This window comes from Ornithorhynchus anatinus, chromosome 12, assembly GCF_004115215.2.
Source record: "Ornithorhynchus anatinus isolate Pmale09 chromosome 12, mOrnAna1.pri.v4, whole genome shotgun sequence".
Lineage (NCBI taxonomy): Eukaryota > Metazoa > Chordata > Mammalia > Monotremata > Ornithorhynchidae > Ornithorhynchus > Ornithorhynchus anatinus.
The window spans coordinates 27,683,751-27,695,950 of NC_041739.1; the positions used below are offsets into that span (position 1 = coordinate 27,683,751).

At 44.2% G+C, this 12,200-nt stretch overlaps 1 protein-coding gene across 3 annotated transcripts in view; it reads left to right on the forward strand.

Moving 5' to 3' along the window:
• TBC1D9 (TBC1 domain family member 9) overlaps positions 1-12,200 on the forward strand; it is a 94,247-nt gene that overhangs the window by 60,712 nt on the left and 21,335 nt on the right. For all 3 annotated transcript variants that reach the window (XM_039913819.1, XM_029076493.2, XM_029076494.2), the window contains exons 9-13: positions 1,263-1,413; positions 3,519-3,733; positions 6,598-6,715; positions 8,717-9,002; positions 9,493-9,622. In XM_039913819.1, coding sequence (XP_039769753.1) covers positions 1,263-1,413; positions 3,519-3,733; positions 6,598-6,715; positions 8,717-9,002; positions 9,493-9,622 — 900 coding nt within the window. The remainder of the gene's footprint in view (positions 1-1,262; positions 1,414-3,518; positions 3,734-6,597; positions 6,716-8,716; positions 9,003-9,492; positions 9,623-12,200) is intronic.

The window sequence follows — 12,200 nt, forward strand, 5'->3', positions numbered from 1 at the left end:
TGCCCACAACGATTTTACAGTCTAGAGGGAGAGACAGACACTAATATGAAATGATAAATAATGGATATGTACATAAGTGCTGTGGGGGTGAGGGAAGGGTGAATCAAGGGTGCAAATCCAAGTACAAGGGTGATGCAGAAAGTAGAGGGTAAAGAGGAAATGAGGATTTAGTTGGGGAAGGCCTCTTGGAGGAGATGTGCTTTAAAGGTTGGGAGAGTGATCGTCTGTCGGGTACGAAGAGTGAGGGGATTACAGACCTGGGGCAGGTCATGGGTGAGAGGTCGGTATTGAGATAGACAAGACCAAGGTTACAGCAAGTAGGCTGACAATAGAGGAGAAAAGTGTGTGGGATGAGTTATAGTAGGAGAGCGATGGGGTGAGGTAGGAGGGGACAAGGTGATTGAGTGCTTTAAAGTTAATGGTAAGGTGTTTCTGTTTGTGGAGGTGGCAACCACTGGAGGTTCTTGAATGGGGAAACATGGACTGAAAAGTTTTGTACATAAAAAAAAGATCTGGGAAGCAGACTGAAGTATCAACTGAAGTTAAGATAGATCGGGAACAAAGAGGGTGATGCAGTATTCAGGGCAGGATAGCCTAAGTGCTTGGATCAGCATAGTAGCAGTTTGGATGGGGAGGGAAGGGTGGATTTTAGCAATGTTGTTGAACCACAGCTATCATTAGAGGGCTGCTGTGTCTCAAGAGTTTGGATATTTTGGAAAAAATAACTTGATGCAAAACTTTAGCTAAATGTAAAATTTCCAGAGTATGAGCTCTGGTAGAACAAAAAGGGACATCAGTGATGGCTTCGTTGGAGAACATAGTGAGCAGGCTACAAGACTGTATCCCTGCAGAGCAGGCCCCAGGCATATATCTTTGTAACCTTTCCCCTGTCCCTGGAGTTATATGGAATAAAATGAATGAATTGGGCCTTTTATATCGTGTCCCTGATTAAAGGATGAATGGCTTTGGGGAAGACTGTCTTAAACAGTGGGTTGTGCCAGGCTGCCAGCGTCCTGACATACATTAGCCTCGAGAAATATATTCTCAAATTTGGCTTCTAACCTTCAGGGATTCCTAACCATTTCCAGTCTTTGACTGTCCCCCATCCACCTAGAATCATTCCTCTAGAAATTAGGCTAGAACATGCAATGTATCTTAATAAGCTGCATATTGGGAAGGGTGAGTCCTCTAGCCATGGATTTCCACCACATTTCCCCTTCCCTCTGGCTCAGAGAGGCAATAATTTTTCCACTCCGTTTTAGGCCAAAGAGTTCTTGAAAGAGCAAGCTTGGAAGATTCACTTTGCCGAGTATGGACAGGGGATCTGCATGTACCGCACGGAGAAAAGCCGAGCCCTGGTGTTGAAGGGCATCCCCGAGAGCATGCGCGGAGACCTCTGGCTGCTGCTTTCAGGTGAGACATGGGGACAGAAGGGACCGGGGGCACCTGAGACTTCAGAGTTTCTTTCTGAAATCCCCACCCCTGGCACAGAAGGGTCTGTTCACAAGAAACCCACCCCCACCCCCGGACATCTTCCTGTAACTAACACACTAGACGTAAAAAGCTGACGGGAGAGTCCAGAATGGGTCAATATCAACTCACCTTATTCCTAAAGCTAAAGGTTTGGACATTTTCTCAGATGTCCCATCAATCCGTGTATCATTTATTGAGCGCTCGCTGTGGACAGAGCACTGTCCTTAAACGCTTGGGAAAGTACAATATAACTGACACATTCTGTGCCCATAGCAAGCTTACATTCTAGAAGGGAAAATGGACATTAATATAAATAAATGTAAGTGTTGTGGAGCTGGATGGGAGGATGAGTGAAGGGAGCAAGTCAGAGTGATGCAGAAGGGAGTGGGAGGAGAGGAAAGGAGGGCTTAGTCAGGGAAGGCCTCTTAGGGAGGAGATGTGCATTCAATAAGGCTTTGAAGAGGGGGAGAGTACTTGTCAGTCGGATTTGAGGAGGGCGGGCATTCCAGACCAGAGGCAGGAAGTGGGCGAGAGATCAGCGGCGAGATAGACAAAATTTAGAAACAGTGAGTTGGTTAGTATTAGAAGAGCAAAGGTCAGAGCTCTGCCCCCAGGTTCTTCAAGCCTCTCTCTGAATTCCTGCCTGATCTCTGGCAGCCTGGACCCTGGCCTTAGGTCAATGTTGTTCTCTCCAATCAATTATAGGTGTTTATTGAGCGCTTACTGTGCGCAGAGCACTTTACAAAGTGCTTTGGAAATGACAGTACAAAGGAGTGAGTATAGATGATGCTTCCCCACAAGGAGTTTACAGACTTAGCACTGTTTTGTTGGAGAGTTCTTGGGGATGCCCTTGGAGACCTCTCAGAGATGAATGGAGCAGAGCCCCACATAATAATAAGGATGATAGTATTTCTTAAGTGCTTACTATGTGCCAAGCATTGTTCTAAGTGGAAAGGGCCCGGGCTTGGGAGTTAGAGGTCATGGGTTCGAATCCCGGATAAAATGAGATAATTAAGGTGAAAGCACTTGGGAAAATCAAAGGGATTTGTGTGAGTATTGGTTATCCATATTAGCATTTGTTTATAGGTACCTTTTGGAATTAAAGGAAGCTGTCAACCCTGAAAAATAGCAACAGCCTGCTTCCTCTCAGGTCAGGAAAATCTGACAACTACTGGATTTATATCCATGAGCTCCCTGTAAACAGTAGAGGCAGTCCTTGTGCCAGTGACTAGAGTCAAATCTCTGTTTCCTTCAAAGCAAACAGTTGGGTAGATAACAGTGCCCACATTCATGCCCAGTTCAACTGTTGGGAATATGGGAATATGGATTAATCATGGGACTAGCCCTGGTCTGCATAGGAGATTCAGTTCTAGACTGAGCCCTGCCACTGACTCAAAAACAAGTAAGTTTGCTCTACCAGGCTGCCATCTGGAATGCAGAAATATTCCAGATATTATATTCCAGATAATATAATTTCAATCCCCCCCTCCAGAGGATGGAATGGATAACAAAGTGCTTTGAGTTTACTGGAAGAGGCACGTATTCAAGTTGTTTTATTGTTCTTGAAACAAGAGTTTGATGCAGTTCTCAAGATAAGCAAGCCTTTAACCAGATTTTACACATATCACATTTTCTAGAGTCGATCATAAAATGAGGGTTAACTACTGGGAAAGCCACAGGCTCCATTTAAAATATGCCAAATTTTGCCTCCCTAGAGGGAGGGAGGGAGAGGAGAAGCCCACATTGTATATGGTATGGGTGTAGAAAGTGAGAGTACAGGAGTTGAACACCACCCTTCCCTTTTCACTTAGCATCCTGCTCCTTGCTTGTGGAGTCTCATTTAGGAGGTGGAAAATGGAGAAGCCAGCAAGCATGTTCTCTAGGACCCATCTACAGGTACTCCTGCTCTGTGCTGTGAGTTTGAGTGTTAAGGACGCTCTCTGCCCCAGAGTAATGGGGTTCCCAAACATAAAAAGCCCGGGCTAGTGGAGTAAAGGGAAGTGTCTCTGGTTGTTGGTGTTTGATGCTGAGGTCCATCTTCCTAGGAGCCATCAATGAGATGGCCACCCACCCTGGCTATTATGAAGACCTGGTGGAGAAGTCGATGGGGAAGTACAACCTCGCCACAGAAGAGATCGAAAGGGATTTGCACCGCTCCCTACCAGAACACCCGGCTTTCCAGAATGAAATGGGCATTGCTGCTCTGAGGAGGGTGCTAACGGCCTACGCCTTTCGAAATCCCAACATAGGCTACTGCCAGGTAATGACACCACTCTTCATCCTTAGCTCATAAGATTGAATCAACCTTTTCTGACCAACAGGGACTACTCCCTAAGTGTCGGTTGTTCTATTCGTCAGTTATCTGAGACTGCTTCAGGCAATGAGAAAAGAAAAATTTTTCTCACCAAACAAAATTGGATGAGTGCCTATTCAAGAGAGCCAAGTCTGATTATGTTTGTCCAACTGTCCAATTACTGGCTCCAGCCTTGGCTCCAGTTGGTTTGTGTAATTAGCTATAATTGGCATAAATCTACTTGTGCTGGAACTTCACTGAAACGGTCACAGTTGAAGAATATTTTGCAAGTTACGATTCTCACAGAAATAAGCAGAGGCAACTTTTTTGGACACGACTGAAGTTTAGCTCATTGAACTCTGACTTACATGCCATGACTTAAGATGATGTCAGGGACCTAGCTGCCAGCTTTTCATTGTGAGAGCAGGAGAGAAAGGGGCAGGGGTTTAAGGAGAGATGGGAAGGAGGAAGGTGGGCTTCAAAAAGCTGATGATAATACTACTAATAATAGTGATTGTGGTATTTAAGCACTTACAATGTGCCAGGCACTGTACCAAGCGCTGGGGTGGATATAAGCAAATTGGGTTGAACACAGTCCCTGTCCCATGTGGGGCTCACAGTCTTAATCCCCATTTTACAAATAAACTCTCCAGTTTAGGTCTTTTTGTATACCCTTTGAAACTCTCAGGTCATGTCAGAGATCTGGGTTGAACCAGACTGAGAATACAACTCAAAAAGTTGTGGAGGAAATTAAAATATAACAAAACCCCATAACCTTTCAAAAGCTAGTCATGGTCCAGTGCTTCTCTTGCATTCATGCAGTTTCCATTTTTCTTGGGAACCTAGATTGCCTTCCCTGTAAACTTGAGAGGAGAAATGCTTAGGTGACCACATATGCAAGTTCCTTTTGAAAGAAACTTCTGTTAAAATGAATAGTGCTCTGAAGAAGGATTTTACAGATCCTCAGTTATGCTTTAGCTTCTTTTTGGGTAGCTATAATGATTTGGCCCTAGGAGGCCCCTATTAAAGTTTCGAAGAGGAACGTTCTCTTCCGAGGAGAGAGGTGCTTCTTCACTGAGCAGGTAATTGTCTTATTCTGTCTAGTCGTCTCTGACCCAGAATGACCCATGGACACATCTCTCCCAGAACGCCCCACCTCCATCTGCATATTGCCACAGGAAGTTGTGTGGGCAGAAAATGTTAAAGTTCAAGAGGTGATTAGATACCGGACATAATAAAGGGAAAAGGTAGATGGTCCAGCCCTGACCCTGAAGTTGGATGATCAGAGAGGGTAACTTTTACACTGTTCCTCCCAGCATCCTTTATGCCACTGTTGGAGACGTAGCTTGGGCTTGTTGGACCACTGGTCTGACCTAATGTGGTATTTCCTGCATTCTCATGATTGGCAATGTGACTCTCAGAGGGCTGGCTAGGTACAAGGTTTGAATAGTGGTTTGCTCTAAGGTCACCTCCTTTCTTGGTTGCCTTTGGTGGATATAAACATGAGACTGGGAGTCTTTTGTTGCCTGCCTGGTCCTTGGGGAAGGCCTGAGAATCCCTTCCAGAGGCTTCTGTAGGCCCACAAGCCCCCTCCAGTCATCTGCATCATCACAACTCTGGAGGTAAGAAGCCAAATGAGGTCAGCTCCCTCCCAAGTCCATCTCTCACATCCTCCTTCCCCAAAGGAGATAAAAGTTGAGTAGCAGGAGGATGGTTTGAGAATGGAAGACTGGTTTTAGGCTTCTAGTTCCAGGGCTACCCCACAGGTGATATATCCCAGAAGGGGATTGTGTCTGTCCTTCTTTTTCCTCAACCCCACCACGCACACCCACATACTCACAATTTGGGAGTGGAATCTGACCCTACCTCTACTCTAGGTAATGAAAGTGGCATGTGATGGTGGGGCTGGACCACTCTGCTCTGTTGGGCTGAACAGGAGAACCTAGGAAAGATGGCTAGCCTGACCCATGGTCAGACCTACGTCCTGATCTTCTGAGGAGGAGGCGGGAAGCCGATTTTCCCTCTTCCAGTCCAGAGGAGCAGAGCAGGAACTACGTACTGCAAATAGGGGGGGAAAAACACTGCAGTGCTCCATTAGGGGAAATCCTGCCAGAAGGGCTTTCAGTAGTCCGGACGGAAAAGCTTTTTTGGTTTGTATTTCTGGCAGCCCTTCATTATCATTATCCTGCCTCGAGCTGAGAAAAGTGGAACGCGGGTTTTCATTGGCATCTAATGGGACCAGGACTCAGTCATGTTTATTTTTTGCTAATTAAAAGGGTGATCAAAATAGTTGAGACACAAAATATGTCTGCTGAGATCTTCATCACGAATGAAGGGTTTCAGCAACATTTTAAATCATTTTCTTTTAACCTGACAATTTTTTTTAAATAATGAAACAATAGTTGGGGAAGTTACTCTGTAATGCTTTATTTTCCTCCTTTTGTTTCTTTATTTTGGGACCTATAAAAAGCACACGCTTCACAGAACCACCTGAACTGGGTAATAGGAAACGTCGTCACGGTACTAGAAAATGAAAAGTTTGCCTGCAGAAGTTTGTTAGATTACAAAAGTCTTCACATTGAAGTCTGAGAAACCAATTAAAATCAAATGGCAGGTGCTAGAGCCTGGGTTGCCTATTTAGGGAAAGTAGCTGAATTGCTGTTACCTTAGTTCTCTGTGGATCATGTATCTGTATATAGTCATTATTTGTTAAATAGTGATATTTATAGTTACCTCAGGAAAGCTTGTCAATCAAACTTTGCACGGTATTTATTTGCAAAGGAAATTCATATTTTCCATCTAGTAACTTCTTTGCTTTCTGATTCCTCTAGGCCATGAACATTGTGACATCTGTGCTACTTCTGTATGCAAAAGAGGAGGAAGCGTTTTGGTTGCTAGTGGCTTTGTGCGAGCGCATGCTTCCGGACTACTATAACACAAGAGTTGTTGGTATGTGCAGATGTGTTTAAGTATGGCCTGCAATGTTGCATGTGATGTGTTTCAAGAGACTGATTTGTGTTTCAGGAGACTTATCTGAGGAAAGAGTAGGTGGAAGAGATGGCCCTGAACAATGGAAAGAACATTTAGAATTCTTGAGTTTCCAGGAGTAGGGTCCACTTTATTTACTGTTTTACAACTGGGAGATTAGAACTGTTAGGTCCAGCCTAGTAACCGACAGTACAGAACTACTGTACCCTATTAGTATTTCTAATTTGTTCATTAAGAATACAGTATCATACAAAGTAAGGTAATAAAGTAGACAGTGTTAATGTATTCCTCAGAGACAAAAAATTGACCTTAAAGTGATTAAAATCAATGCACTTAAGAGAGTACAAGATAACTGAGTCAGTATATACATTCCCTGCCCATGACAAAAACACAGTATATTTAAATGAGCAAATGACATTGTAGATATGTACATAATATATTTTAATTTGTGTACCTATTGTAAACTCATCATTTTTGAGTTCTATCTTTCACCTCAGCAAAAAGGCACCTTATAGTAGTAAGATCACAGTGTTATTTATACTAAGAAGATCTGCCATTATCTAATGATAAATGGATTGGATTTTAATTACTATTCACAGCAATCCCTGTAGTCCCTCTCTCTAGACTTCGAGTTCATTGTGGTCAAGGAATGTGTCTTCCAACTTTGTTATATTGTACTCTCCCAAGCACTTAGTACAGTGCTCTGTACACGGTAAGCACTCAATAGATAAGATTGATTATTTGGTCAAAATACTTAAAAATTTTTGGAGGAGATAAAAGGAGATGTTTGACCCAAAGTAAACTTGCAGCTATAATTGGCAGTAGTTATGTGCTCAAAGAACCTTGAATTATGAGAAAAATCAAATAGTAATCATTGGCTCAGTAATCATTAATGGATCAAGGAGGTAGGTGGTTCAAAGATATCACCAAAACTGATACTTTGATACCAATTCCCCTATTATTTTTATGTCCACCACTAGCAGAATGCTTTCCTTGTTCTCATTGCTATTATACTGAATTAAATACTTGAAGTTGCCAAAAGCATAGAAATATAAAGAATTGTATGGCAACGTACAATAAGGCTGAGTCAGGGAAGTGCATCATCATCTGCACCAATTTGTAGATTGTGTTGTACTCGGGACAGTCTAGTACTGTGAGGGGAATAAAAAGGTTTCGTAATATTGTGTAATTGAAAACATGTAGCAGCAGAAATTACTTTCATTTTTAAAGGAGTTATTTTTATGAGGTAGATGCAGCCAAAGATAATGGGAAGGAGAAGGAGTCAGAGAAGTTATTGTAATATTTGAGTGCCTGTTGTGGGCAGAGCAGTGTATGAGGTGCTCGAGAGCCTCCTGTAGACGATAATGAAGAGAGCATGGGCCTGGAAGTCAGAAGGACTTGGGTTCTAATCCCAGCTTTACCACTCTGTGACCCTGGGCAGGTCACTTAACTTCTCCGTGTCTCAGTTACCGCATCTGTAAAATGGGGTTTAAGACTGTGAGCCTCATGTGGGACAAGGACTGTGTCCAACCTGAGTTGCTTGCATCTACCCCAGCGCTTAGTACAGTGCCTAGCATCTAGTTTTTAACAAATTCCACAATTATTATCACTATTATTATTATACTGGTGCCATCACTGTCCTCGAAGAGTTTGATATAAAAAGGGGGATGGGCAACCTCAAATTGTAAACACATATTAGGAACAAGAGTAAAGGCATAAGAACAAAAGTAGGCTCAATAGATGAATAAAAAGGGATAAATAAGCCTATGACTACAAATGCTAAGTTGGCCGATGGCCTGACACAAGGTGGGGAAAGAAATTTTGACCGATTTAAGTGATTTCGCATGGAGTTCCTTTCCCACTTTCTCCCCAGAGAGGACAAATATAAGGTAATGAAATGGGTTTCTTGGTGAAGAAGCTCACGTGCCTGACTTGAGTGTCTGGTGCCCTTCCGTATTTCAGGAGCACTGGTGGATCAGGGCGTCTTTGAGGAGCTGGCCCGAGACTACGTCCCTCAGCTGTACGACTGCATGCAGGACCTGGGAGTAATCTCCACCATCTCCCTGTCTTGGTTCCTCACCCTCTTTCTCAGCGTGATGCCATTCGAGAGCGCCGTGGTGGTGGTCGACTGTTTCTTCTATGAAGGAATCAAAGTGATCTTCCAGCTGGCACTGGCCGTGCTGGATGCCAATGTGGACAAGCTGCTGAACTGCAAAGATGACGGGGAGGCCATGACTGTCCTGGGAAGGTATGTGTAAACACAGACCTCTTTCCTGTCCTGTGCTTTGCATTTTCTTTTAGGGCCCTCCTCTTTCCAGAGTCGGAATCGTGCCTTGTGGGAAAGGGGCTCACTCCACTGGGACTTTTAAGGTAAACCCGACGTCTTTGGTTAGAAGTCCAGCATTTTCAAAAACTGGCCAGAGAACTCCAGAAGGGAAGTTCCAGTCACTCTTCCAGTACCCCAGTGGAATTCCCTAACCAATCATTGCTCCTCTATCAGCCTTCCACAAAAGCATAAGTCAGGCAGACAAAACCCTCCCTGGCCACGAAGGTTTGTTTGGGGAGGTCGATAGGGCACTGTTTCTAGGAAAAGTCACCAGTTTGTCCATCCCAATTTTGTACAGTCTTTTGGGAAACTGGGGTTGCCCCTACCTCGATACCTTTGTGGGTGGAGGGAGAAGGGCTGATGATTTGTCACAGGCTCTTTGTGGTTTATTATCATGCCATACTTTCCTCAGGTATTTAGACAGCATAACCAACAAAGATAGTACCCTGCCTCCCATCCCTCATCTTCACTCCCTGCTCAGCGATGATGTGGAACCTTACCCTGAGGTGGACATCTTCCGGCTCATCAGAACATCGTATGAGGTACCATTTGCTCCTGTTTTAACTAAGGCTTGGGAACCCTGAAATATTTTGGGGAGGATGAACTAATCATTCCATTATTAACCCAGGGAGCGTCAGATACCCTGAACTTTGCTTCTGAGGGTATCAATAGCTTATTCTGAAGTTGTAAAAGCCGTTGCCTGGTAGATGATTTTCTGTGATCCTAGGAACTTGGTCTAGAAATGGTGTGGATAGAGGGCCCAGGAGTCAGAAGGACCTGTGTTCTAATTCAGGCTCCACTACTTGTCAGCTGTGTGACCTTGGGGAAGTCACAGCTTCTGTGCCTCAGTTACCTCATCTGTAAAATGGGAAAAGAGATTGTGACCCCCATGTGGAACAGGGACTGGATCCAACCCCATTTGCTTGTATCCACCCCAGCGCTTAGTACGGTGCCTGGCACACAGTAAGTTAACAAATACCATAATTATTATCATTAGTTATTATTATATTGGAGCTTTGGAACTGGACTCCTGATTAGTACAGTGCTTTGCACACAGTAAGCACTCAAGAAATGCGACTGGATTAATGAATGAATTCAGAGTAAGGCAGAAATCATGAGGCCAATCCTCTCATCAGGTTCACTATGCCCCTTCATGACCCTCATGCTTCCAAAGACACTAGCCCAGCCCCAGGGATGAGCAGGACCAATCTGTGGAAGCAGTGACAGTGGGGAGGGAGGGAAGAACTGAGCCCCCAGATTCCAGGGTGCTGCTGATGCACTGAAGACTCAGCCATTGCTGGAATCCATTGTTTCCTGGCATTTCTAGGTCATGGGTTCTAATCCCACCTCCGCCACTTGTCTGCTCTGTGACCCTGGGGAAGTCACTTAACTTCTCTGTGCCTCAGTTACCTCATCTGTAAAGTAGGGATTAAAAGTGTGAGCCCCACATGGGACAACCTGATTACCCTGTATCTTCCCCAGTGCTTAGAACAGTGCTTGGCACATAGTAAGCGCTTAACAAATACCGTAATTATTATTATTTGCCTCTAGAAACTTTAGGTGTTTAATCCACAAACTCTCTGAGCAATGCCAGCTTTCTCCTCTGCAGTCTAGCATTTCTTTCTGCCTTGGGACATCTCTAATTGGATGTCCCCCTGACACCTCAAACTTAACCTATCCAAAATAGAACTCATTTTTTCACCCAAACTTGTCTTCCCATTATCCTTTCCACTGCCGTAGACACCGTCACCATCCTCTCTGTCTCACAAGCCTGTAAACCTGGAATTATACTCTACTCATATCTCTCAGTCAACCTACATATTCTGTCACCAAGTCTTGTCAGTTCTATTTTAGTTCATATCACTAAAATCCGCCCTTTCCTTTCCATTCAAACTGCTACTACGCTGATCCAAGCACCTACCATATCTCACCATGACTAGTGTATCTGCCTCCTCGCTGACCTCCCTGCCTCCTCTCTCACCCTACTACAGTCGTCCTTTACTCTGCTTCTCAGATCATTTATATTAAAAAAAAATTTAATTTCAAATCTTCCCACTTCTCAAGGTTGCCCGTTCCATATCAAAAATAAACTCCTCATTATTGGTGTTAAAGAACCCAATCAACTTGCCCCCTCCTACTGATTTCCTCCCCTAACACTTTGCTCCTCTAGTGCCAGCCTACTCATTGTAGTTCTATCTCACCACTAAAACCTTGCTCATATCCTCCCTCTGGTCTGGAACTCCCTTCCCCTTCATATGCAACAGATTTCTTCTCTCCCTACCTTCAAAGCCTTATTAAAATCACATCATCTACAAGTGGCCTTCTCTAAGTCCTCATTTCCCCTACTCCCCCTCTCATCTTCGTCGCCCACATACCATTTAAGCACCTGGTATTCATCCTACCCCCTGCCCCACAGCAGTGATGTACGTATCCGTAATTTATTTTAATGTCTGTCTCCCCACTAGGTTGTAAGCTCTCTGTGGTCAGGGGACATAGCGACCAAGTCTGTTGCATTATACCCTCTCAGGTGTTTAGTACAGTGCTCTGCCCACAATAATGCCATTGACTAAATAATTGTCAGGGGTTTCAGAGAGGGTGATCCCTCCGAAAGTAATCGGAGAAAGCTTGGAACGGGGAGGGTCTGTTAGGGGAGGGTCACAAGAGCTGAGATACGGTATTATTTGTTTGGCTTTTGAAAATAGGATCTAGCATCTTGGTTGCTTCCACTCCAGAGTTAGAGGTTGCCAGGCACTGTCTGAGGAGGTGCTGTTGAGATGGTAACGCATCCTCCTTTCCGTAACACAGCAACTACTGCTGTCTCCTGCCAACCTTTCTCCCTTAGATCAACTCGTCCCCCATTCTTGCCTCCTTCCATTGCTGTTGACATTGATGCTGTCTGCTGTGTGATCTCTTTTCTTTGGTGACATCTCTTTTCTTGGGTGAAACAACAGAAACCTGTTGCTCTTGTTTCCCTGTAAACAGCATAGCTATGCTGCCGATTAATCAATGATATTTGAGTGGTTACTCTGTGCAGAGCTCTGCTCTTAGCACTTGAGAGAGTACAACTTCAAAAGACTACGTAGAGATGATCCTTGCCCACAAGGCATTTATTGTCACATT